This window comes from Conger conger, chromosome 16 (genome assembly GCF_963514075.1).
Source record: "Conger conger chromosome 16, fConCon1.1, whole genome shotgun sequence".
Lineage (NCBI taxonomy): Eukaryota > Metazoa > Chordata > Actinopteri > Anguilliformes > Congridae > Conger > Conger conger.
In genome coordinates this window covers 17,717,921-17,743,033 of record NC_083775.1, presented here as the reverse complement: position 1 = coordinate 17,743,033, position 25,113 = coordinate 17,717,921, and the positions used below count along the sequence as shown (strand labels likewise).

At 45.4% G+C, this 25,113-nt stretch overlaps 1 protein-coding gene across 1 annotated transcript; it reads left to right on the top strand.

The window, feature by feature from the left end:
* The first annotated feature begins 2,123 nt into the window (after positions 1–2,123).
* LOC133114817 (metalloproteinase inhibitor 2-like) lies at positions 2,124–25,113 on the top strand. Its single transcript, XM_061224478.1, has 5 exons — positions 2,124–2,619; positions 19,503–19,603; positions 20,072–20,180; positions 20,648–20,772; positions 21,475–25,113. Exons 1-5 carry the CDS (start codon positions 2,490–2,492, stop codon positions 21,670–21,672), a joined length of 663 nt encoding a protein of 220 aa, XP_061080462.1. The 5' UTR covers positions 2,124–2,489; the 3' UTR covers positions 21,673–25,113.

Sequence of the window (25,113 nt, the reverse complement as noted above, 5' to 3'; positions counted from 1 at the left end):
GTATTTTGCTTGGTGGTTTGCAATGCAAAGCTCGTGCTTAAACTGTTCTTTTGTACGGCTTCATATTTACGGAAGGTATCCAGGTCAAGTGCCTTGCTCAAGCATTCTACCAAAATGTCACACCTGGGATTTTTGCAAACAATTGTTCTTTTTTAGACACTTTATCAAAACAAAGAACATACATTAAGGAGTCAGGACTGTTAATCAGCTATGAATGTCATTTCTTTTTACTACACATGCTGGCTTCTTGAGGCTCCAGGCTCAGTCTTTTCTAATAATCCTATGATCTGATTTTCTGCTTAGAGTCTTGATTGTGACAGTGTCTCAATAAAACGTGTGATACAAATAAAATCTATTTAGCATCAACAGCTTCAAGAGGAACAATTATTATTATTTTGGAACACTCCGTCAACTGAATAAGAGACTGTAATAACTATTTCACGTCAAGAGTTGTGGCTATGCCTGAAAACAGATCATCTGTACTGAAAAAAGGAAGGAACATCCATTGGCAGTAGGGGAAAGCAAGTCGTATTTCACACATTTTGCTCTCTTACATTTCTCGGGCGCAATACATCACAATGGAATAAATGTCATACCAAATGAAAGAATGAAGTCTCAGTCGCATATTTTTTTAATCTTCATGTCTTATTTCAGTACCAGTATTGACAGTTAAGTAAAGAGTGTAACTTGGATTTTTCAACAAATAAGAACACAATTAAATATAGATTTTGTTTTCCATTTAAAATTCAAAACCAAATATGACTTCATCAAAGGACTAGTGGGATCTGGGAGGTGCTTTGCCCCTCAAGCGCAATTGCTGGTACCCCCCTTCGTCCTTTCGTTTCTCTGCTTCTTTCCCTGTAATCACTCTCTCGCCATGTCTAGGGCTGAGTCTTGGCTACAAACACAGGGATATCAGAAATCTCTTACAGAGTACATATGGTCATACACTGGTCCCTAATGGACTCATATACACTCACCGAGCACTTTATTAGGAACATTTCCACTTGATTACACCTACTTATTCATACGATTATCTAATCAGCCAATTGTGTGGCAGCAGTGCAATGCATACAATCACGTAGATATGGGTCAAGAGCTTCAGTTAATGTTCACATACACCATCAGTATGGGGAAAAATTGATCTCAGTGACTTTGACCGTGAAATGATGTTGGTGGCAGACAAGATGGTTTGAGTATTTCAGAAACTGCTGGTCTGGGATTTTTATTCACACCAGACTCTAGTGTTTGCAAAGAATGGTGCAAAAAAAACAAAACAAGAAATCCAGTGAGCAGCAGTTCTGCAGACGCCTTGTTAATGAGAGAGGTCAGAGGAGAATGGCCACACTGGTCAAAGCTGACAGGAAGGTGACAGTAACACAAATACCCACACATTACAATAGTGGTATGCAGAAGAGCATCTCTGAACACACAACGCATCATAACTCTAAGTGGATAGGCTACAGCAGTATACTCTCAGAGTTTAATGAACCCTGGACATTTTACTGTGTAGGAATCAAACAGGCAACAACTGGACAATCATAACCACTAACCTAACCACTATGCTACACTGCCACCTCCGAGGAAACTTCAACTTTGAAGCCACCAAATATGCTGGTCGGTGGTCCTTCGAATCCAAAGAACTTGGGTGGAATTTCAAAAAAGGTCACCGGCCATCTACTCCTTGCCACAGAGGAGAAAACGAGGGTCCGAGTGAAGTGTCGAAATCACGCTCAAGTCAACCATAAGAAATAGCATATTAGGCTATAACAAATGACTTTCAAAAATATATCTCATTCTTGTCAAAACCGCGGGATTAGAATGGTATTTATTTGGAATGTTTTTGCAGGCTATACTATTTTGAGGGATCAATCAAATGGCTGTGCCGTCCAGTATGACATGGCAATTCGTTTATAGCCCGTTTATAGGATTAAAAAGCTAGTCTGACAATAGAATGATTTACTTAAATGCTGACCAAAACCATATAGAAGGCGCCGGCTCCGTACCTCGTAGACAAGACGTACTGTGGCAGACAGATGCAAAGCAGTGTAGCTGAGCGAACGGTAGGACCTTTCCCAATCAGAGAGGGAGAGAAGGGGTGGAGTTCCGACATACAGCCATAAAAACGTAGACAGATCTGAGCCAAGAGAAAACAGACCGTTGGAAGGTTGTGGCAAGAAGGGCATTAGATACTCAAAGGCGCAAACATTAGCGCACGTATTTTTCATCCCTTTTTTCAAGATCCGTTCTGTTGGATTTCCGAAATAGAATTTGCCAACCAGCTCGACTCACCAACTCACACAGGAGCAGCGCAACTTCGATCTTTTTTCCTCAGCGCTATTTTTTTTTTTTTTTTACAAAGCCACCGTGGCATTATAGAGCAGAGGTTCATCTTTCCTAGCGAATCACAAGTATAGCTATACGTTTAAACGTGAATAATTTTTTTTAAAGAAAAAAAAAGCAACAACAAGGAAGGAAAGAAGACGAAAATGATTTGCACAGTTAGTAGGCTGTTGGCCACTGTGGCGGTGTTGCTTCTGTGGCGTGTGGAAGAGATCGCAGAAGCCTGCAGTTGCTCCCCTGTGCACCCACAGCAGGCTTTTTGCAACGCAGATGTAGGTAAGCAAAACCTCAAAATTTTCCTCCAGTTGACACCTTTTTGTTACAATGTTATCCCAACGGTAAGTTTTTATTAGGCTACTATGTGGGCCATCAGCTCCGATAGCTGCGTGTTTTCCAACAGGGGGATATTCTGGAGCCTGAATGATTTCACGTTTGTATGCTGGAAACGACACCACGAAGTAAATGACACAAATTGCATTTCAGAAATAGAAATACCGGGGGAAAACACTGCTTGGATTTCAATCAGAAGAACAGCTCTTTGTGTTGGCTATGGGCATTTGCGGATATGCATGTCTGTAAATATCATACTATCTAGATCAATTAATAGGTAATGGTAGACTACGGCAAGCACAGTTTATTTATTCTTGGGAAATTGGCTGGGTATTCATGTTTATTGTACAGAAATTGGAATAGCATACCAGACTAGCTGCATTAAAGTAGGCTACCTGTATTGCAGAGGAGATGCTGTGGCGAAGCTGTAGCTTATGTTGTTTATTTCCTCCAGAACACCACAGAAAGGGGAAACGTGGTGTCTAAATATGAAAGACTGCCCTACAAAATTTCTACAGTGGCACAACATATTGCCACATGTGAGGCTCTAATCTCTTTGCTATGGTAGCCTGTGTGTCTGCTACTGCGACTTCATGGCATCATGGATAAAGGCTATGACGTCTTAGGAAGGCGCTTATATGAGTCCCACTATCTGTTTTGTTTTGCAAATTGTAGCTTGCAATTCTTCAGAGGACTCGAGAAAGTTCCGAAGTCTCAAATTTGTTTTTTTCCGTCATGATCTATTTTCATTGTCTCCATCACAGAAAGCCAGCCCATATCACACAGAAGGTAGCGTATGAACGGATATCGGAACCATATTCTCGTATACGTATCCTCAGTTTTGTATTTAGTATGTGTTTTGTATTTTCTGGTTTTGGGATTGGAAATACTCTTGGGCCTGTGATGCACATTGCAGTAGTCAGTGCCGCATCCCGTCATTAGTTTGAATCCCAGAGGGCAGTTGTTGTTGAACCTTTCCCCACCCTCACGTGTGCCCTCATCCATCCCTCACGTGCTCACTTTCATATTAAATTTCCGATAAAAAAAAAACCGGTGCTGAATCTTCTATTACAAGTTAATATTACCATTACATTTATATTAATATGTCATACATAGTATATATATATATATATATATATATATATATATATATATATATATATATATATATATATATATATATTCAAATTCTAATGCAATGATACATTCCCATTTCTTACTTGAGCAAACGTATTAATATTAATACGTTTATTCCAACACATTTGGACCTGTTGCACTACATCACTAGAAGCAGTCACATGGTCGAGGGTTGTTATTGTTAACACAACAATTTAATTTTGTGTGTGTGTGCCCTTGTGTGTGCGCGTGTGTCAGTATCGGCTGTCCAGATCAGACAGGAGACAGAAGAAAAATGGCAGAGATTTGTTTATCAGTCGCCCAGTCTGGCCCATAAATATCTGCCTTACTCTGACCCCCCTCCTCTCCCTCCTTCCCCCTCTTTTGCAGCGTCAGGCAAACCCAACATCCTGTCGGTCTGTTTTCCTCTCTCTCTCGGTTTCCTTTCTTCTGTAGTTGGCCCTGAGGCAGGGGTGTGGGACCCTGTCTCGTTCCCTAGATCTGCGCTCTCTTTAAAAATAGTGTGTGTGTGTGGGGGGGGGGGGGGGGTAGCATTACCAGCTGAAAATTCCTATGTGTAGCCCACCCCAAACACAGACAAAGTTAATTAACTTACAGAGGAATATTAGCAGGAAGGCATTCCTTCAAACCCATTACTAGTTTAAAAGTTTAAAAGTAACGGCATTGACTCCCTGAGAGACACTGAGAACTCTCAGGCTCAAGGGTTTTGGGTTTTAGTCCATCAGCAGTTGAGTTCAGTGAAAAAAGTGAGCTGGGGAATCCAATGAGCTCAGGGGAAAGTCAGGGGAAAGTTGGATAGTGAACAGAAAGGCTGTGTTCATACATCCCCAAACATTAAGTTATCATTTGAATTATATGGTTCTAACTGAGATTTTTTACCAAAATGAGTTCATATCATGAATACCTTGTTTTTAGGGCAATATATGTAAATTTGTATACAAAAATACTGTCTAAAAGTATAAAAATGCTACATTTAAAAGGTGTCTGCTTGGAGCTCATTCACCTTGGTATAGTTGATGCTCAATATCTCAAAAGCACCCAGAATGCTGATGCAACCTTAAAATTCAAAGGTCATGAAGAATAGTGCTCTTGAGCAAGATGGCCCCTGTCTGATCAGACTGCATGTGCGCAACATCTCTGCCGTTCACTTTTTCCGGTTTATGACGTCACGTTGGCCATTTGCCAATCCACAAGTCGGTTTGTGTGTGTCATCGCATTGCATATCCTCACAATTAACCACCCTTAAGCAGCCTTGTGAAAGTGGGCTTTGGGCACTGGAGTCATGGCCATTTTGGAGTTTGCATCCCTGCTGGCTGAACAGACATTACCCAGAGACCATGGAATTCTCTGCCAATGTGTGGTTATAATTCAGCCATTTTACAGGCTATGCATTTTTACCTCAAAATTCTAGCCTTTAGTTATCCATCATGAGTTATTACAAGGCCTGCATTACAATTAACAGAATAAATACTTTACAAAAGAATGGGGTAATACAATGATTAGTCATGAAACGCCTGGCCTGGATTAGTAATTTTTTGAAGGTTAACTAATCCCTCTCTGCCAGGATCTGTATGTCTGTCTCTCCTCCTTCCATTTTCTCTCTCTTTGCTTCTCTCTCTCTCACTGTTCTGTCCCTCTTTCTCACTCTTCTCTCCTCTCTCTCTGCTCTTTCTGTCTGTTCTCTGTGGCCCAGAGTGCTGGGTCTGGAAGGCGGGTCTGCCCACCAGTAGAAAGATCTGAAGTATCGCAGGAATGCTGTTATGGGTCAGCTCCCGCCCTTGTGGCTCCGCCCCCGAGCAGGTCCCGCCCCCGCCGAGCGGCTGAATCCAGATGCTGACACAGCTGGAGCCGCGCCCCTTGTTTTCTCAGACAGATTTCCAGTGGGCCCTTTGCTTGTCATTTCAAACAAGCTATTGTAGTGAAGTTTAAAGAGCCTGATAAAGCGAAGAGAGAGAGAGAGAAATAGGGAGAGGGGAGGTTTCATAAAAAGGAACAGTGTTTATTAAAAATGAGTAGTGTAGGAAATTATACCCGTATCTTTGTTCGCTTCACTGAGAAAATGTATATAACAGATATACTGCATAGAGTTGTTGCCCTACATATTGATATCTGCCAATTAAATGTACGAATGTGCACTCACTGAGCACTTTATTAGGAACACCTGTACACCTACATATTCATGCGATTATCTAATCAACAAATTGTGTGGCAGCAGTGTAATGCATAAAATCATGCAGATATGGGTCAGGAGCTTCAGTTAATGTTCACATCAACCATCAGAATGGGGAAAATGTGATGGTGGCATGAGTGTTCAGAGAGCTCAGAGATGCTATTCTGCACACCACTGTTGTAATGTGTGGTTATTTGTTACGGTCCCCTTCCACTTTGACCAGTCTGGCCATTCTCCTCTGACCTCTCTCATTAACCGGGCGTTTCTGTCTGCAGAACTGCTGCTCACTGGATATTTTAGTTTTTTTGCACCATTCTAGAGACTAGTGTGTGTGAAAATCCCAGGAGATAAGCAGTTTCTGAGATACTCAAACCACCCTATCTGCCACCAACAATTTTTCCACAAAAACTTTTCCCCATTTTGATGGTTGATGTGAGCATTAACTGAAGCTCCTGACCCTTATGTACATGATTGTATACATTGCACTGCTTCAACACAATTGGCTGACTAGATAATCGCCTGAATAAGTTGGTGTAATAAAGTAAAAAATATTCCTAATGAAGTGCTCGGTGAGTGTATTTACTGTATATAAATAAAATGAATTGTCAATATCCAAGATTTGGAATGGTTTTGAATCTAGTCTCTATGACAGTGTGGAAGTTTTTTCAGAAGTCTTCATTCAGAGGTTTTTGGGAGAAGTCTTGCTGTGGGGGTGGATTTTCCAGTAAGCGGGATGTGGGCAGGGGCTGACTGAACAGGTAGAGGCCCAGCATGACCCAGGAGCAGGACTGGCCATCTGAATCACGAGAACGTTAAGATATGTTTCCCCTGGGAATGGGTGGAGCTCAGTAGCACAGGAGCTGTACATAACTGTACACACCGCATATTTGGCATGGTTGACATCCCCTTGAAGGTAGGGGATAGGGTTTCCCATGTTGCAGTCCACAAATATCCAGCCGCTTAAGGGGAGGGCGGGTGAAAATATGCACTTGGGACATGAGCCTGCTGAGTGAATGAATGAAAACGATGTTAGAAAGGTCAGGTACGCATTAGAGCTCCGCTTCTCTGCGGCCGTCTGATTCGCCCTTGTCAAAATGGCCACATGAAAGCGCCTTTTCTTTTCATTTTTATTTACTAGATTCCACCATTCCGGTCTCCTTGGCGTGTACAAACACATGCTAATGTGCCCCAAACAGCCATGCGTCTGTTTCTCACACATCCTGTAACATACTGCCCTGCTTGTTGGGAGAATATTTTTCCTTCGTGTGTGCTGGATGGGCCTTTTAATAAGTTCGCTTATTAAAAGGTCACTCATTTTCTCCTCTGCATTTCCACAGCACCGTGGTGTGTGTGTGTGCGCTTTCTCTTTCAGAAGCCTAGAAAGTTTGGTTGTGGAATATACAGTAGTCTTGCATTCGTAATGCAATGATGTCATGACTGATGACAAGAGGGGGAAAAGCCAGTTTTCCCTTTTCTCCTTCACGTTGTTTTGTTCTTTCTTCGGAGGAAATATGTCAGTTTGTCTTCGTGCAGCTGGCAAAAGGTGTGTCCACTGCTCAAGCAAAATTTACACGCAAACTTTCAGGGTATGATATGTTGAAATCTGCATTGTGAAATGGGGAGGTGGCTTGGTGGCTTGGTGGCTGATTGTCCAGGCTGTTCCTGATTTACACTCTTTCTGTTTGCTGTTGCTCACATTATTCCCCATTCGGAGCATTTGTTTTGATTGGGACATGTGTTCTGTAAGTAAGCAACACAAATGTAAAAAAATTATTTTTTAAATGGCAGCTATGCCTGTCTCCACTAAAGAGGCCCTATCTGTCAGTGGGTCTTTGGAAGTAGAGGGCTGACGTGCAGTGAAGAATGTGGCCGAAGGTCTCCTGAGGTCTGGATTGAAACCATGTGTGCTTCTGAGTCAGACTGTCTCTTTGAGGCCAGGAAGATGATATCTTTAACATCCTGTTGTGTGTGTGTGTGTGTGTGTGTGTGTGTGTGCGTGTGTGTGTTCATGTGTGTGTGTATATGTATGTTTGTGTTTGCATAAGGACTGGTCATGAGTCAGCACAAACTTTCAGACTTGTGTGTGTGTGTATGTATGTTTGTGTTTGCGTAAGGACTGGTCATGAGTCAGCACAAACTTTCAGACGTGTGTGTGGGTGTGTGTGTGTGTGCGTGTGTGCGCGCGTGTGTGTACATATGTATGTGTGTGTTTGCGTAAGGACTGGTCATGAGTCAGCACAAACTTTCCGACATGGGTGGGTGTGTTTGTGTGTGTGTGTGCGTGCGTGCGCGTGTGTGTGTGTACATATGTATGTGTGTGTTTGCGTAAGGACTGGTCATGAGTCAGCACAAATTTTCTGACATGGGTGGGTGTGTGTGTATTTGTGTGTGAGGACTGGTTGTGACTCAGCATGGACCATATGGGTTGAGTGAACTTGTCTCTCCAGGTGAGGAGGGTTTTCTAGACTGCACTTTATACTGCAGAGCTTTCAGAGACAGACTGCTGGCTCCTGATCATGACAATGCAAGGATCATCCTGCTGATTGTCTCCCACCCTCCCTGAACAGTCCTAGCCACCCTGCATTGCTGCTGGGCGGAGTGGGGATTCAGTTCACTCCCACACTCTGGGAAACTGTTGTGAAAACTGGGAACAAGTGTCTTAGCAGAACACACCCCTCCTTCGTACTGAATTTTTTCAGCAACAGATCATCATCAGCTGAAGACTGTTTTGACTTCCCTCTTTGTCTGAAATCATGATAGGCCTGGTTGGGTGGACCACTGAGCTGTATGAGAACTGGATGGATTGTTCTTATCGGCGAGGTTAGGAACATTCAGTTATAATAGATTTCAGATGGCTTGTGGTCTACACTTGTGGTTTTATACGCAGCCGAGGGCATTGCATTTAGCCAGCTGTGTTGGTAGCCGTATTAATGATGTTAATGTTTCGCAATTTTGTGTACAATGCTCTTTTGGGGAGTGACGTGCACATCTCATTTAATGCTTTATACAGCTGGATCCTACCCTGGAGCAGACCAGCTTTTCTCCAAAGAGACAGCTGTGCCTGTCCTGGAAAATGAACGTGCAACCTTCTGGTCACCTCACCCCACATCACCCCCAAATCCCTGTCCTCTCTCCTTCCTACCTGGTGCGCGAGACACTGCGACGGGTTGGACGTGCAGGTTTTTCCCCTGGTGCTTGATGGAGTGCTCTCCGACACTAAGTCAGTCACAAACAGTCACTGTGGAGCAGGGGAGCGGTCTCACGGTGTGGCGGACGGGCATGTGAAATGACCTGTTTTTGAGGTCTGGGAGAGGAAGGCTGACTAAAGCGCACGGGTTTCTGCCCAGAGACAGCGCTGCATGCAGGGGGAGCAGATGAGCCATTAAAGACAAACATCCCTCCTGGGTTAAGTGCAGCAGATGTGCTGGCAGAGAGATTGCCAAGGCTTCGGAGAGGGACTGTTCGAGCGGAGCGTCCCCCAGTGCGCGTGTTTATCACGTCCAGACGTTTGCCAGCTTTTTGGGGGGGGGTGGGGAGGGCTCCGGTTCTGGTTCTGTCTGGCATTCTCTTCCTGAGGCGTGAGAACAGGGTGAGGTGAAGTAGGCAGTGAGATGGGGGAGGAGGGTGTCTGAGGTGAAGTGGGCAGTGAGATGAGGAGGTCTGAGGTGAAGTGGGCAGTGAGATGAGGAGGTCTGAGGTGAAGTGGGCAGTGAGATGGGGGAGGGGGGGTCTGAGGTGAAGTGGGCAGTGAGATGGGGGAGGGGGGGTCTGAGGTGGAGTGGGCAGTGAGATGAGGAGGTCTGAGGTGAAGTGGGCAGTGAGATGAGGAGGTCTGAGGTGAAGTGGGCAGTGAGATGAGGGGGTCTGAGGTGAAGTGGGCAGTGCGATGGGGGAGGGGGGGTCTGAGGTGGAGTGGGCAGTGAGATGAGGGGGTCTGAGGTGAAGTGGGCAGTGAGATGAGGGGGTCTGAGGTGAAGTGGGCAGTGTGATGAGGGGGTCTGAGGTGAAGTGGGCAGTGAGATGGGGGAGGGGGGGTCTGAGGTGAAGTGGGCAGTGAGATGGGGGAGGGGGGGTCTGAGGTGGAGTGGGCAGTGAGATGAGGGGGTCTGAGGTGAAGTGGGCAGTGAGATGAGGGGGTCTGAGGTGAAGTGGGCAGTGAGATGAGGGGGTCTGAGGTGAAGTGGGCAGTGAGATGGGGGAGGGGGGGTCTGAGGTGGAGTGGGCAGTGAGATGAGGGGGTCTGAGGTGAAGTGGGCAGTGAGATGAGGAGGTCTGAGGTGAAGTGGGCAGTGAGATGAGGAGGTCTGAGGTGAAGTGGGCAGTGAGATGGGGGAGGGGGGTGTCTGAGGTGAAGTGGGCAGTGTGATGGGGGGCTCTGAGGTGAAGTGGGCAGTGAGATGGGGAGGGGGAGCTCTGAGGTGAAGTGGACAGTGAGATGAGGGGCCATGATGCTGTGGGCTTTGGGTGGTTATACGTGCTGATGCAGGTACAGTTGAGTTGTGTCTTTGTGTCTATGGCTGTAAAAAACAGTTGTTTTCCTCCAGCACATGGCCCCTTGCTAGGGCACGGTTGTTTTGACTGCTGATGCTCTTGTGCGCGGGGACTGAATGAAGCTGTTTTTTTGGGGTTTTTTTTTTTACTCGTTCCAGACGGGCACATCGTGAACCAGTTTTCATTCCTTTTCCTTTCACATCAGTAGCTCATAGTGTACTGCAGAAATTCTCAGGGTCCTGTTGACTCTTTGCCTTGACTGGAGTCCAGTTGTTATCAGGGCTGAAACCATTGAAGTGATACCATCAGGGATGTGTTATAGCCAGGGGTGTGTGTGTTATGGCTGTTTGCGAGTCGCAGGGCGGGGCGTCACATTTATAAGGCGTTCTGAGAAGCACCTTGAGATGGTGGAGGGGGAGGCCATGTTGTGATTTTGTGATAAGCTGCTTATGTTCTGACTGTGTGTGTGTGTGTGTGTGTGTGTGTGAGAGAGAGATGGAGAGAGAGATGGAGAGAGAGTGTGACCGTGTGCGCTGTTGCTGCCTCTAAGAGTAAATCTTTTCCTGTAGTTACAGTTGCTCGCCATAAGAGTGCCTGCATAATTTTTTGTTTGTTTGTGTGTGTGTGTGTGTGTGTGTGTGTGTGTGTGTGTGTGTGTCAGTTAACCAGGGAGGGGTCTGTGTCATTGCCAGGGGAGTGCTGTGCGACGTTGAGCTGTAGCAACACTTCCTGTCTCTGAGTTAACCAGAGCTGTCAACACACCAACGGCTGTCGGAGCGATGATGACGCACAGCGGCCTGACCGCCAAAAACGCAGGCAAACCGCGGTGACCGCCTCAACCGCCCTCCTTCTGACCGCTCGTGTGCGGTCTCGCCGTTAGTCAGGGTGGCGCGGGGGGATTTCCAGTGACTCCAGCTCTGAGATTTTGTGCAGCTGTGACCTCTGACCTCTCCACCCCTGCCACTCCTTACGAGAGGGTGTGGGCCATAGCTGGCAGCTCAGCGCATGAGACAGCATGAGACGCATGAGACAGGGCTGTAGTCTCAGCCAGGGGCAGAAGCGGAGGCTGTTGACTGATTGTGTGGCCAGTCTTGCTCGGCACCATGGGAGCCAAAGTTACACAAAGTGGTCACTGTGAGCCGGACGCCCACACTGGTCACATACCGTCACCGTGAAGGGCTTCCGGGAGAAGATGAGCTGGATTGTTGTTGTTTTTTTTTTTTGGGGGGGGGGGGGTGTGTCTTTGTGTTGGAGGGGGTGCTGCTGAATGACTGCTGTGTTTGACAGCTTCCCGTAATGCTGGGGGTGAGCGCGTATGGTAACAGATGCTGGTAATAGGGCGCCGATGGGCCTGGTGTTTCCCAGAAGGAGCGGATCGCTGGGCCCTTTCTCACACCCTTGCTGACCGCGGGGCGTGCCCCGTGCAGTCCTGTGGTGAGGGCAGCGTTTGGGTCGGGAATGCCAGAGGAACAGCACGGGCTGGACTGCTGGTACCTCCATCTGTGGGTGCAAAAGTTCCTAAATCACTTTGCCCGGAAAACTGGGAGGGATGGTGGGGGTAAGGGCACGATTTGCGGGAAGGAAGCAGGGCAATCTGAGGACCAGACCTACTGGTTAAGTAGGCACACCCTGGACTCCGTTTAACCAGTAGGCCCTGCTTCCTTCCTGCAAACCGCGCCCTTGCCGCAATACTATACAAGTCATATATTACATTTGTAAGGAATTTAAACAAGTAATATGTCATATTGTAATATATAGGTGCCCCCTCGAATAGTATTATAATTTTATTTTTATTAGGTATTTATTAGACTTATTTTCTTTTAGACTTATTGGTCTTGCTGCTGTAGCCTATACACTTTTTGACGTGTTGTGTGTTCAGAGATGCTCTTCTGCACACCACTGTTGTAATGTGTGGTTATTTGCACTCAAATCTGGCAAAAAATAAATTAAATAAATTAGCACCTGGAGCCAATAATGCCACTTCCATGTGTGTTGGGCAAACTGGCAACTCGTGTGTGCGCAACAGTAACCAACTGATGCCAGCAGCAAGATCCGATGCTTTAGCCGTGCGCCATTGCTGCACTCTACAGTGGTTTTCTTCAGATGAGTTGTCACCAGGGAGCACTTCTTAATCTAGAGAGCGAGAGACGGAATGTGTGGGACCCAACACGTGATTGGCTGCCTGCGGACCTGTGGGCCGCAACCCCATGAACCGAGTGGCCTGTTCTTCTCGTCAGGATGCACCGATGCAGGATGCATCAGACCTGCTGGAAAGCAACGCACATAAAAAGCAGGGTCTGTGCTATATTATTAGGGAGAATTAGATCGTTCAAATTCAGGAGAAAGGGATTAGCAATCCCATGCATCGTGGTGAGTTAAACCGCTGCCTGCTTGTCTGCTTTCTCTCAAAGTCCCGCACTCTTAACACTCGCACACGGCTTCACCTCGGAATGCAATGCTTGAAATGGAACCTTTTGAGAAACTCTGTGTCTGTCTGTTTCATGTCTGTGTGTGTGTGTCTGTGTGTGTATGTGTGTGTAAGAGAGAGTTGTAGTGAACGCAGCATGCTTGATTATGTGCAATGATTGCTCTTCCCCGGCGTGGAGGTGGCAGCGTAAAGAAGCGGCACTCTTTGCTCCTGGCTGGGACTGGCTATAGGGTACCGGTCCATGCCATGCCATTCCATGGTGTACTGTTCCATATGGTGCCATTCCATGGTATACCATTCCGTACCGTGCCAATACGTACCGTTCTGTGCCATTCCATGCCATGCCTTACCGCACCTGTACCCCAGCATGCTGTCACCTATTTGATTTGATCGCCACAACCAAATGTATGAACATACCCCTTAACTAGCCAAACACTGCTTACCGAGCCAAACTAAAACATCCTGATACACAGAAAGTGAATCACAGAAAGACAACAATTAAGGTTTACAGGGAGGTAGGAAGGGACAGGGAGACGTGCTGCTTGAAGAGGTGTGTCTTCAGTTTGCGCTTGAAGATGGGAAGAGATTCTACAGTTCTGACCTCAACCGGGAGTTTGTTCCACCACCGTGGAGCCAGAACAGACCGTAGTCGCGAGCGTGAGGTGGAAGGTCGGAGAGGGGGAGGTGCCAAGCGGCCTGTGGAGGCTGAACGAAGAGGTCTGGCAGGGGTGTTGGGTCTGATGATTTTTTGGAGGTCAGCTGGGGAAGACCCCGTAACTGCTTGGAAGGCTAGCACCAATGTTTTGAATTTGATGCAAGCCATGACAGGCAGCCAGTGGAGGGAAGTAAGCAGGGGGGTGACACGTGAGTATTTGGGTTGAAGACCAGACGAGCTGCTGCATTCTGGATAAGTTGGAGGGGTCTGATGGCGGACGCTGGGAGGCCAGCCAGGAGGCAATTGCAGTAGTCCAGGCGGGACAAAACCATCATTTGGACCAGGAGCTGGGTTGAGTAGGGGGTGAGAAAGGGGCAGATTCTCCATATGTTGTATCAGAAGAACCTGCATGACCGGGTCACTGCCGCAGTGTTCTCGGAGAGGGACAGTCTGCTGTCCATCACCATGCCGAGGTTCCTTGCACATGTGATGGTGTAAGTGAGGTATCCTCTAGGGAAATGGAGAGATCCAGATGGGGAGAGGTAATAGCAGGGATGAATATCATTTCAGTCTTACCTGGGTTGAGCTTTAGATGGTGGTTGTCCATCCAGCTCTGGATGTCACTCAGGCAAGCAGAGATACAGGCTGAATGTGTATCAGATGGTGGGAATGAGAGAGAGAATGAAGAGTTGGGTATAGTCTGCATAGCAGTGGTAGGATAGACCATGTGCAGTGATAAAAGGGCCAAGGGAACGAGTGTAAAGAGAAAAAAGAAGCGGGCCTAGGACTGAGCCCTGGGGAACTCCTGTGGCAAGGGGCCGAGGTGTCAATACTGTACCAGCCCGGGCAACCTGGAAGGAGCGACCAGAGAGGTAGGACTCAATCCAGTCCAGGGCTGTGCCACATATCCCTGTTGCTGACAGGGAGGACAGGAGGATGGAGTGATCCACAGTGTCGAAGGCAGCAGAGAGATCTAGAAGAATGAGGACAGAGGAGAAGGTGGCATGGAGTGATTCACTGACGGAGAGGAGCGCGGTCTCTGTCGAGTGGCCAGATCTGAAGCCAGACTGATGGGGGTCTAGCAGGTTGTTATTAGAAAAGAAAGAAGAAAGTTGACTAGAAGCGGCTCGTTCTATGGTTTTAGATAGAAAAGGAAGAAGAGATACCGGGCTTGTCTGGGAACCTGGGAATGTTTGTTCTTTCTCAGAGCAATAAACCCCTCACTGTCACATTTCTTCCATGCAGTAAAGTCATTCCTAGCCTGCAGGAATGAGGAGGGGGAGGGCAGGGGCGTTCTCTGTGTGGTTGTGTGTTTTAGAGCATGTGCCTTTTTTCCTGTTATGACTGCTGGTATTATCCAGCTGCTCATATTTTCCAGGCATCTCAAACCCCTGCCAGCAATGCATGATGTCACGAGCTAAGCTCCTCCCACCGGAGCTTGCCCCTCCCCCGCACACACAACCGTGACACGCAGGCCAATGCAGCCTACCTGTAGAGTTCATCCCTTTTACATCCCCTGTTTCTGTCCTTTATTCTCTCTCTACTTCACTCATTCTTCCAGCTCCCTTCAAGTTCTCACCCCCTCTGCCTCTCTCCGCTCTTCTCGTCTCTCCCCTCAGTGTCTTGTAAAAGCCCTTTGGACAGGCCGCGTGGTCGCTGGCTCAGGGAGAGGACATGTTGGCTGGGCTCCCGCTCGGTCGTTAGCCGCTAAAGCAACATGTTCCCCTGCCTGTGAGGCGGGCGCTACCGGATCAAGCCGCTACTAACGAGTAGGGTTGTGCTAGGGAGCAGCTAATGAAGCTGTGTGTGTGTGTGGACGTGTGTGTGGACGCATGTGTGTGTGACAAAGTGTGGCATGAGTAGATAATGTCTGTTTTCATTTCATTTCATCTGTTTTCCATTAACCCAGTCTTGGAGTGAGAGTCAGAAGGGAGGACTGGGCTGAGTACCAGCTGTGTGAGTTGGAGTCATGTGATCAGGCTGGGTGTGGAGCCTCTGAGAGGGTACGAAGGCCCAGGCACAGCACTCATTCGGCTGGGTCAGCGGTGGCCGGGGTGGCGAGGTGGTCCAGCGTTTTGGTTGCCAGAGGAAAATCACGTCTGGCAACCCTGTTTAGGTTCCCAGAGGCAGAGGAGGAGAATGGAAAGCCCAACTCAGATATGATTAGTCCCAAAACCTCAGTGCGACACAGAATCACTGCTTTCTAAATGATGTGGATTGGCTGATGTACACGGGCCCCAGGTGAATAAAGGCGTGCGAGCCATCCAGATGTCTAAGGGATCACGTGGCATTGATTTCATCTAACTATTAAAGGAAAATAAATAAATACAAACACAAATTTTTCAGCACACATGGATTAATTACTCAAAAATCCTCCTGCCTACGGTCCTGATTTGGCCCAAAGGCGAAGGAGGCGGGAGGAGACCTGAGTTTGAACGGGACAATGCCTATCCCTGTGTTCTGGACGATAGACATGCCTCATATTGGCAGAAGTACTGTAGGAGTGCCTTTCCTCAGTCAGGCCAGCCACGTCAAGCCAAAACCTTGTGCACGTTCATGCCTAAAGCCTTGAGTCATAGACTTCTGGCCTGTCTGCCGGTCAGCTGTTGGGTCTGCCAGTACGGCACCTCCTTGGTGGGAACAGCGTATCGGAAATGACTGCTACCTTCAGCATTTCGATACTTCACCACCGTTAATAATGCTTGACCACAAATGCTCCTTTATACACTACCTGATCTGCTGAGGACCAAGGGGATTAGGAGAGGGGAATGTTCAGGCTTGTGGAAAAGCAAGAAGCAGTGGCACCCACTAGCGTACCCGGAGTTAGCACACCTTGTGAAGGTATGATGCTTGTCCCATGAGGTTAATAACTTTAGCTGCAGTAAGTAGCGAGTAGTTCATCCATGGAGTTCTGATGAGTAACCTAGAAGAGTTCAAGAATTGTGCATGGCTCCCCCTAGAAAAGGTGCTTCAGCTGAAATCCAGTAGAAATCCACCCACATATACCTTCTCACCATTCTCTGCAAACTCTTGACCACGTCTGAATGCTTTTATGCATTTAATTGCTGCCCCACGATTGCCTGATTAAATATTTGCATTGACAAGCTAGTGTACGGGTCGACCTGATAAAGTAGTCACTGAGTGTAAATGGATGGTTGTGTATGTAAATATTCATTTTTTTAAAGAGGGAAATGAATTTCAATTTAGTTCATTACATTTTTCTTAAGCTTTCATATTGTGGAGTGTGATTGTGTGTACATGCAGGCCTGTGACTAGAACTGAAGACAGAGCTGGCGTGAGGGTGGGAGTATTTTCTGATTGCAGACGCTGCACTTTGTTTTCTTGGGCTGAATTTGGCTCTGACTGAGGGTTTTTCCCTCTCTCCCTTCCCCCCTCTCTCACTCTCTCTTCCTTTTTCTTCTTCTGAAATTCCCTGATTCAGACTTTCTGATAAAAAAATGACAGGAAAAGGAGGGGGGTGGGGATTGTGTAAGAGGGACAATGAGGGGGGGACACCAACACTGTTTTCGTAATTAAATGTATTACTATTTATTTTCCCTCTGTTATTTTTCTTGTTAAGCTTAATATCAGGTTTATTACATTCACTTCTTTGGAAATATTGTTTGATTACAATCATGCCAATAAAGTATTCTTGAATTCAATTCAATTGAAAAATTGAGAGAGGTTTGTTTGGTACCGGTATCTCCGCCCTCCGTATCCTAGGTGGAGTGGCATGGGAAGCAAACACACCTCCTGGGTGAGGTGTGGAGGTGAGGGGGAGTCACAGGAGACTGCTGACCTACCCACTTTTCCACAGGGTGGGGTGGCACCCAGAATGCCCTGAGAAATCACAGCCAGAGGGGCCAATGGAGATCTCTGTGTGATCTCTTTTTCTGGAAAACCTGGCACCTGCACAAACTGCAGACCGAGCACTCTGTAACAGGCCCACACACTTTCCGTTAACATACAGGCCCATGCGCTTTGAGTTAACATGCACACAGGCCTACAGGCTAAGATTTAACATGGATACTGACAGACTGTCTATCTTTGATTTAATATTGATACACACCTACTGGCTTTGAGTTTAGATTCCTGCCAAACTGCGAGGTGAAATGCAAATACAGAATACAGACAGAGACACATACACACACATACACATGCAAACTGTGAATAGAGATGGCATCAAGTCCCAGACTTTGAGACACTGACTCTGGCTACAGAGACAGGCCCATACTGTCAGTAGTGGCACAAAACCAGACTGTGAACAGACACAGTTAAAGACCCATATGGTGTGAATTATGGGGGAGGGCAATATAGACCCAAACTGTGAATTTTCCTGGAGAGAGATGGTGGAAGGAGCCAGCTTATTTTCCTGATACTGCAAATAGTCAGCTGTAATACTTGGCCTGATACGGATTTATATTAATATATCACATATTATACAGTAAGAACCAATGATAGCCAGTGTTAGGAAAAATTTCACAGGTGAGCATCGTCTGATGAAACAGATCCCAGGAAAAACAACGATAGCATTATTCAATAGTTTAATTTTCATATTCATTCGCAAAGAAATAACAGACAGTGAGAATGCCTACCGGCTTTTTGATTTGAATCAGACATAGACTCTTATACACACTTTTCCAGAAGGGGGGGCTTTACCAAAACAAAAAGACATGAAGCTGGCCATGAACATTTATCAGTATTTTGTCTTCTGAATACCCCTTGTTGACCTTGCTGTAAGACCAGAATGTGCTAGCTGAGAAGCAGAGACATTAAGGTCAAAGGCTGTCTGTCTGCTGGGAGAGAGACAGAAATACTCATAGTAAGCACTTCATTCAGAAAGTGGTCTAATAGTAATAAGGATTATCACTAAAAGGTTATTTGTAATCATGTGATTGTCTTTATTTTAACACATTGTCAATTAAGAATCAATTCAGAAAATTACCCTTACACCAGATTAATATAAAAAAATGTTTATAGCTTAATCAGATTGAGATAACAACATATGGAACTGGGGATTGTGCATAAGAGCACATTAACATATTAAAGCTGAAAAGTAGCCATATTGTCCCGCCTGAACTGCTGCAATTCTCTCTTGGCTGGCCTTCCAGCGTCCGCCATCAGACCCCTCCAACTTATCCAGATTGCAGCAGCTCGTCTGGTCTTCAACCTGCCCAAATACTCACACGTCACCCCCCTGCTTACTTCCCTCCACCGGCTGCCTGTCATGGCTCGCATCAAATTCAAAACATTGGTGCTAGCCTTTCAAGCAGTTAAGGGGTCTTCCCCAGCTTACCTACAAAAAATCATCAGACCCTACACCCCTGCCAGACCTCTTCGTTCAGCCTCCACAGGCCACTTGGCACCTCCCCCTCTCTGAACCTCCACCTCACGCTCACGACTACTGTCTGTTCTGGCTCCACGGTGGTGGAACGAACTCCCCGTTGAGGTCAGAACTGTAGAATCTCTCCCCACCTTCAAGCGCAAACTGAAGACGCACCTCTTCAAGCAGCACCTCTCCCCATCCATCCCTACCTCCCTGTGAACCTTAATTGTTGTCTTTGTGATTTACGTTGTGTTTCGGTATTTTTTAGTTGGCTCGGTAAGCAGTAGTTGGATAGTTAAGTTTGGTCACTTTTGCTTTGTTGATTGTTTATTTGTTGTTTAAAAAAAAAAAAAAAGAAGATAGGCCCTGGTCCTTATCTTTGTTGTACGGGTAGCAATTGAAATTATACTTCCCTCTAGGGCCTTTCAGCGCACTTATCCCTGGTTATGGGTATGCACTGGATAAGAGCGTCTGCCAAATGCCAATAATGTAATGTAATGTAATGTGTGACCCTGTGTGACATATTTGTCAGTTATGAATTGGTCTGTTTTTGGTAACTGACAATTGAATGCTGTAAACGGATGTACAGACTGACTGTGGGCATGTCTGTTTCTTCCACCAGTCATCAGGGCCAAGGTGGTTGGAGGGAAAGAGGTGGATTCTGGGAACGACATATACGGCCATCCCATCAAGAGAATCCAGTACGACATCAAACAGATCAAGGTAGAATTGCCAAAATGCATTCATACCTGCTCTCATTCACTCACTCACACTCACACACACTTGGTTGATTGAACATAGTGACACAAAACTATCACTAACTGTAAACTCCACTCTTTGGAAGGCTTGAGTACAGTAGATGGCATTAAACTCTATAGGATCAGGTGGTACAAAGGAGTCAGTCTTCTGGACACTGCATTCTTCTGTCCAGGGAGGGGGGGGGGGGGGCTGACCTTATACTTACCTGCTTACCCTTCCCTTATCCTTTCGCCAAGTATTACAATATTGGGGTATAGAGAGATAGAACTGATACAAGACCAGCGTACTGTAGCTATATCCTATCCACAGAAGGAGAGAGGCATTACACTGATCCTGGATCAGCACACTGTCCTATTCTGTTACTATGCTGATGTTGTGAATTTGACCTATGATCAGACACTAAAGTGGCATTTTTCTGCTCTGTTTGCCAAGATGTTCAAAGGCCCAGACAAGGACATTGAGCTCATCTTTACCGCCCCATCCTCAGCGGTGTGTGGGGTAACCATGGAGACCAATGGAAAGAAGGAGTACCTCATCACAGGTAAGGCTTCAGTTACACCATAGGAAACTTATCAAAGGCCAGGCCATAGTTCCATCACACAATAGACACAGTGTGGTGCAACAATATATAGTTCCACTGCTTCCATCACTGATGGCGATTGAGTCTTTGTGAACCCCAAAGCTGGTAGAGTCTAGCTACTCATTTTTATTGTTGGCCATTTTGAAACTTTGCTTTTTAGGCCATGTTTCTCAACTGGGTCTTCTTAGTTGTAAAAAGGGTGAATAGAATAAATCGCAGTGCTGTCAGTCACTCGGCTTTGGGGCAAAACCACCAACCATGGTTTCATATCCTGCTCTCCAGTAGCCAAGGAGATGGGCGAGGCCCTCAAGCAGCGCACGGCCCTGGCTGAAGTTCCCGTGGCGTTTCCGACTGTGTCCTCTTCCAATCCTCAAGCTCCGTTTGAAAAAATCCCTGCCCCCTCACCCCCATCCTGTCTCCTCCCACAGGCAAGACAGAGGCAGATGGGTCCATGCATGTGACCCTGTGTGACTTCATCACCCCATGGGAGACCATGAGCCTCACGCAGAAGAAGAGCCTGACTCAGCGATATGAAATGGGCTGCGATTGCAAGGTGAGGCCCATCCGGGAGGACATGGGGACCAATCCCACCCCCTCACCAGGGAACGTTAACAAATGCACTGCCCCAGTAAACTGGGAAATAGCCGTTTTAATTCCCCTGGGGTTCTCTAAATTTATTTTTGTTTATTTATTGTGCAGGTCATTTGACTTTGGTATTTATTAATACATTCCTGTAAAGATTTCTCCTCAGGGATGATGTTTCTAGATGAGAAGCACAAATTACATTTATTGACATTATTTATAGTTCCTTGGTATGGCCAGCTGAGCACTTCCTGGGTATAATTTCCTCAAATAGTTACCCAGAATGCACTTGCATGTATCTCTCTGTGGGGTACAATGTTAATGGATTTCTCCACCACGCCCCTTCTGTACCCTGTTCTTCTGTCTGTTCATATCTGTGCTCATCCCTCTGCAATGCCTGCCCTTATCTTTCTCCTCCCTGCCCACCCTCCTCTCCCTCCATCCCTGCCCATCCCTTTCTCTGCTTCTTGCACTTCTTGCCGCTTTCTCTATTCCCTGTATGTCTCTCTTTGTTCTTTTTTTACCTGACCATCCCTCTCTTGCTGTCTGTCTCACACTCATACTCTCTCATGTGTGCCTACCCCTTTCTCCTCCTTGTTTCCCATTACCAACCTCTCCTTCCCTGGCTCTCTCTCTCTCTCTGTCTCTCTCTCTCTCCCTCTCTCGCCCCCAGATCACTCGATGCCCCTCTATCCCGTGCATGATCAATAGCCCAGAGGAGTGCTTGTGGACAGACTGGGTGATGGAGAAGAGCATCAGTGGTCGCCAGGCCAACCACTACGCCTGCATCAAGAGGAGCGATGGCTCCTGTGCCTGGTACCGTGGGGTTGCACCGCCCAAGAAGGAGTTCATGGACATTGAGGACCCCTAATCCTGTCCCGACTGCCCACTGCAGAGCCCGCATAGAAATGCCTGCATTAAGAGAATAAATAACAAACAAGCAGACATACACAAAAATTATAATGTTATCATGAAAATACAATTAAAGTAACCATTGATATGGACATAGAACATGCAACACAAATAGACTGGGTGAGTGATGATGTCACTTCCTGGAATAGGCTGGCAGTAGAAAATATGGTCATTATTCAAGGGACAATGTTGTGACAAGAGCACTTTCTGCCCCAACAAGCTCTTACCCTTCTTTAGAAAAATAAGCACATTAAAATTTCCTGGTCAACCTCTGTCTGGTAGTTCATTTTCAGTCACAGTCCAAAGCTAAGGTGTTGTCAGACTTCTCTGAAGCCAAAATAAAAGGAAAAATTTCCTTGTAACCATGCTGTAACTAGTGGCAAGGCAGGCCTTCCCAGACCATTCAGTCATGTCTTTTGTGAATGAGTAAAGAAGTGAAGCATGAGCTATGAGAGGAATACCTAAATCCAAAGTTGAATCTATGCCCCTGTGTAGCCCTGTCCCATGGTTATTGACCATATGAAACATGAGACACACTAGTAATGTAAATGTAAATTAGATAGTAGTATGTCGTAATCCATAAGAAATGTACAGTGGATATAATTTTTTAAGCGCATATATAATGTCATGAGGAATGAGTCTTAATGAACTATGAGCCAGACATGAGGGAGCCAGGTACCTTATCTTTCTTTAAAGTTGTTGAGGGTCCTGAATTTGTTTTTGATTCATAATTCTTAATTAAAATGTTCCCCTGTTTAATTAAGAATTAGACCCCAGGAGATTTATTTTTAGTTTTAGTTGTGCCCAACATGGTATTGTAATACCTCTGAGCATTTTGCATTGTCATCATAACAAGAAAGATTATACTTACAATCCCAACTCATTTTAAATGACAATAATTAGCTGTGACTTAGTTTAGTCTGTGACTTTTATTTAAAATGCCGTGCTTCTCATTCTACCAAAACAAGATGGGAGAATTCTCTAAAGAAGGAAATTCCTCTGCATCATACTGCTTGTAACTCATCTGATTCAACTGAATGAGTCAGAACATTTGTGGTGACCCTTGGGGAACGCAACCAACTCTACAGTTGCCCAATCAAAATGTAAACAGAAATGACAAGGAATATGGCTCGGAGCCTCTTGTTAGCTCTAAGCGTTTTCTGCTACTGTGCTGTGCTGTCATTTCTGATATGGCTATCACTTAGGTTATGCAGACACTTTGTAGAAACATCGTCAAAAGGGTTAATTGTAGATATCCGCTGACCTTATCCTAGCCCTAATCTTTTATGAGTGCCAAATTCATATCGCTGTTCTCCAGTGTTCTCAAGCTGCTGTCACAGCACTGTAAGGACGAGTAACCAGAATAAGAAGAAGGTAATCTGCATTTTAGTGATGGATTTGACCTTTAGCCTTTCTGAGTCCGTTTGTGACGTCTCACTTGTCCAGTCTATGAGATTTGTATGGAGAAATGGGGTCCATTCCCTGTGGTCACCGTTTCCTTCCCCCGCCCCCCACCACCTATTATTACTATGAATTGGTTAATAATATTGATTCTATCTAGATATGTACTCCCCCTGAAAAAGAAACATCCAAAACAAGAGAAGACTGAGTCTCCTCTTTGCTTCATATTTTTTGTTTTGTAGCTTCTTTATAGTACTTGATATAACTTTCCAGTGGTTTTCTATCTTGATTGTATTTTGTATTGCCATTGCTATAAGATGTGTTTACTGTTTTTTTTTATTGTATTTTATGTCTTTTTTTTCAAATACTTTTTTTTTGTTTATCCCTGAGTTGAGGGCTTAGAGATTGCTAGGTGTTAAGTGAGACATAACACTTGGAGTCCGCTTGAGAGGTGGAGTTTACATAATTTTATGAACTGCCGTAATCTTCAGAGGGAGATGTGGAATCGAATTCCTGCAGGCTTGGTGCTCATGCAGGATTTCTTTCCACAATTCTTCTGTGACATAATTTGTCCAGTTAGTCAATTAGTCCAATATTTGCATCACCAAATTCCCCCAAAATATGTTGCACTAAAATGTATGTTGTGTATAGGGCACATGTATAACCTTGATGCAATTAATAATTTTAAAAATGGGAGAAAAAAAAATGTAAATTTGATTGGGCGAAGTAAGCAGTAAAGTGCACAGTTAAAAAAAAAGCCCAAAGCTTACCTCTGCTTGTAAACACTTCAACCAAAAATAAACCCTTTACAATCAAGTATTGACCGAGTTTGGATGACAAGGACACTGGTACGGTAATAACTGCGTCTTAATAATTTTCATAATTAACCAAAAATGTGAGTAGCTACAATATAATTAGCTATCATTGCTTTGAACCAACCATAGTGTTTTGCTATTGTCCTGTGAGTGGTATGTAGGAGTCAGCAATCTATATTACTTGGGTGGTGGAGAAGCATCATTCTCACATCATTAGCATCTGTATTTTATAAATGTGTATATATGGCTTGTTTTGCTTGGTGGTGATGGATGGTGGGAGGTTGAATGTGAGGGGAAAGGGGTGTGGTGGCTGGGAGAGGCCCAGGTGCTCATAGCCAGATCTCCCAACAACACGTGTGCTTGAGCTAGGCCATGTGGCACTTCACATCACTCCTTCCGTGGGGTGAACGGGATTGTGGGATTGCGGGACTAGTTTATTTTGTCACTGCAATCCAATTTGACACCACTATAAGAACCCCAACCCACCCCCACCCCCTGCCCAAGCAGGCAAACTAAAGTTCAACTCCTGAAAGCCAAAGTTACAATGAACAGCATAATTAGTGCAATGGATCACACTATGGATAATGGATGCTTTCAATTAACTCAAAAACTGTTTGATCATTAAGAGTGAGAATTTAATTCCTTCAAATAAACATTTGAGAGTCAATGGCTGAGACTGAGCAGGCTAGCACTGCATCTCCGGCTCCTCTCTTGCTGATTAGTGAAATGCACCCAAATGTGTCCCCGTTAGTGATTCTGCAGAGAAAACAGTTGCAACCTCCTCATTTATGCTTTTTGAATCTTTCTGTGTTACAAATGAAACACATCTTTTTTAGAGCTAATGAAATGTTAAAAACAATCAGATGAAGCGTTTACATGTTTTCGTACTCTTCATGCTATTGCAAGAATTATATTGGAAAATGCAAATGTAATTTAAAAATGGGTAAACCCATGTTTTTATTTTATATGCCATTTTCTTGTATATTATGTTTTTTCGTGTTTTTTTTATTAGTCTTTGTCTCTCAAGCGTTTTGCGTAGTGTGAGACTTGTGCTGGAACCACATGAGAGTAGCTGTGTAACGAGATCCAGACTATGCATGTCTTTAATGTTTTGTATAATTAATATGTGGATGTTCAGTCAATTGACGAAATATACAGTATTACCAAATAAAAATTTAGAGTAA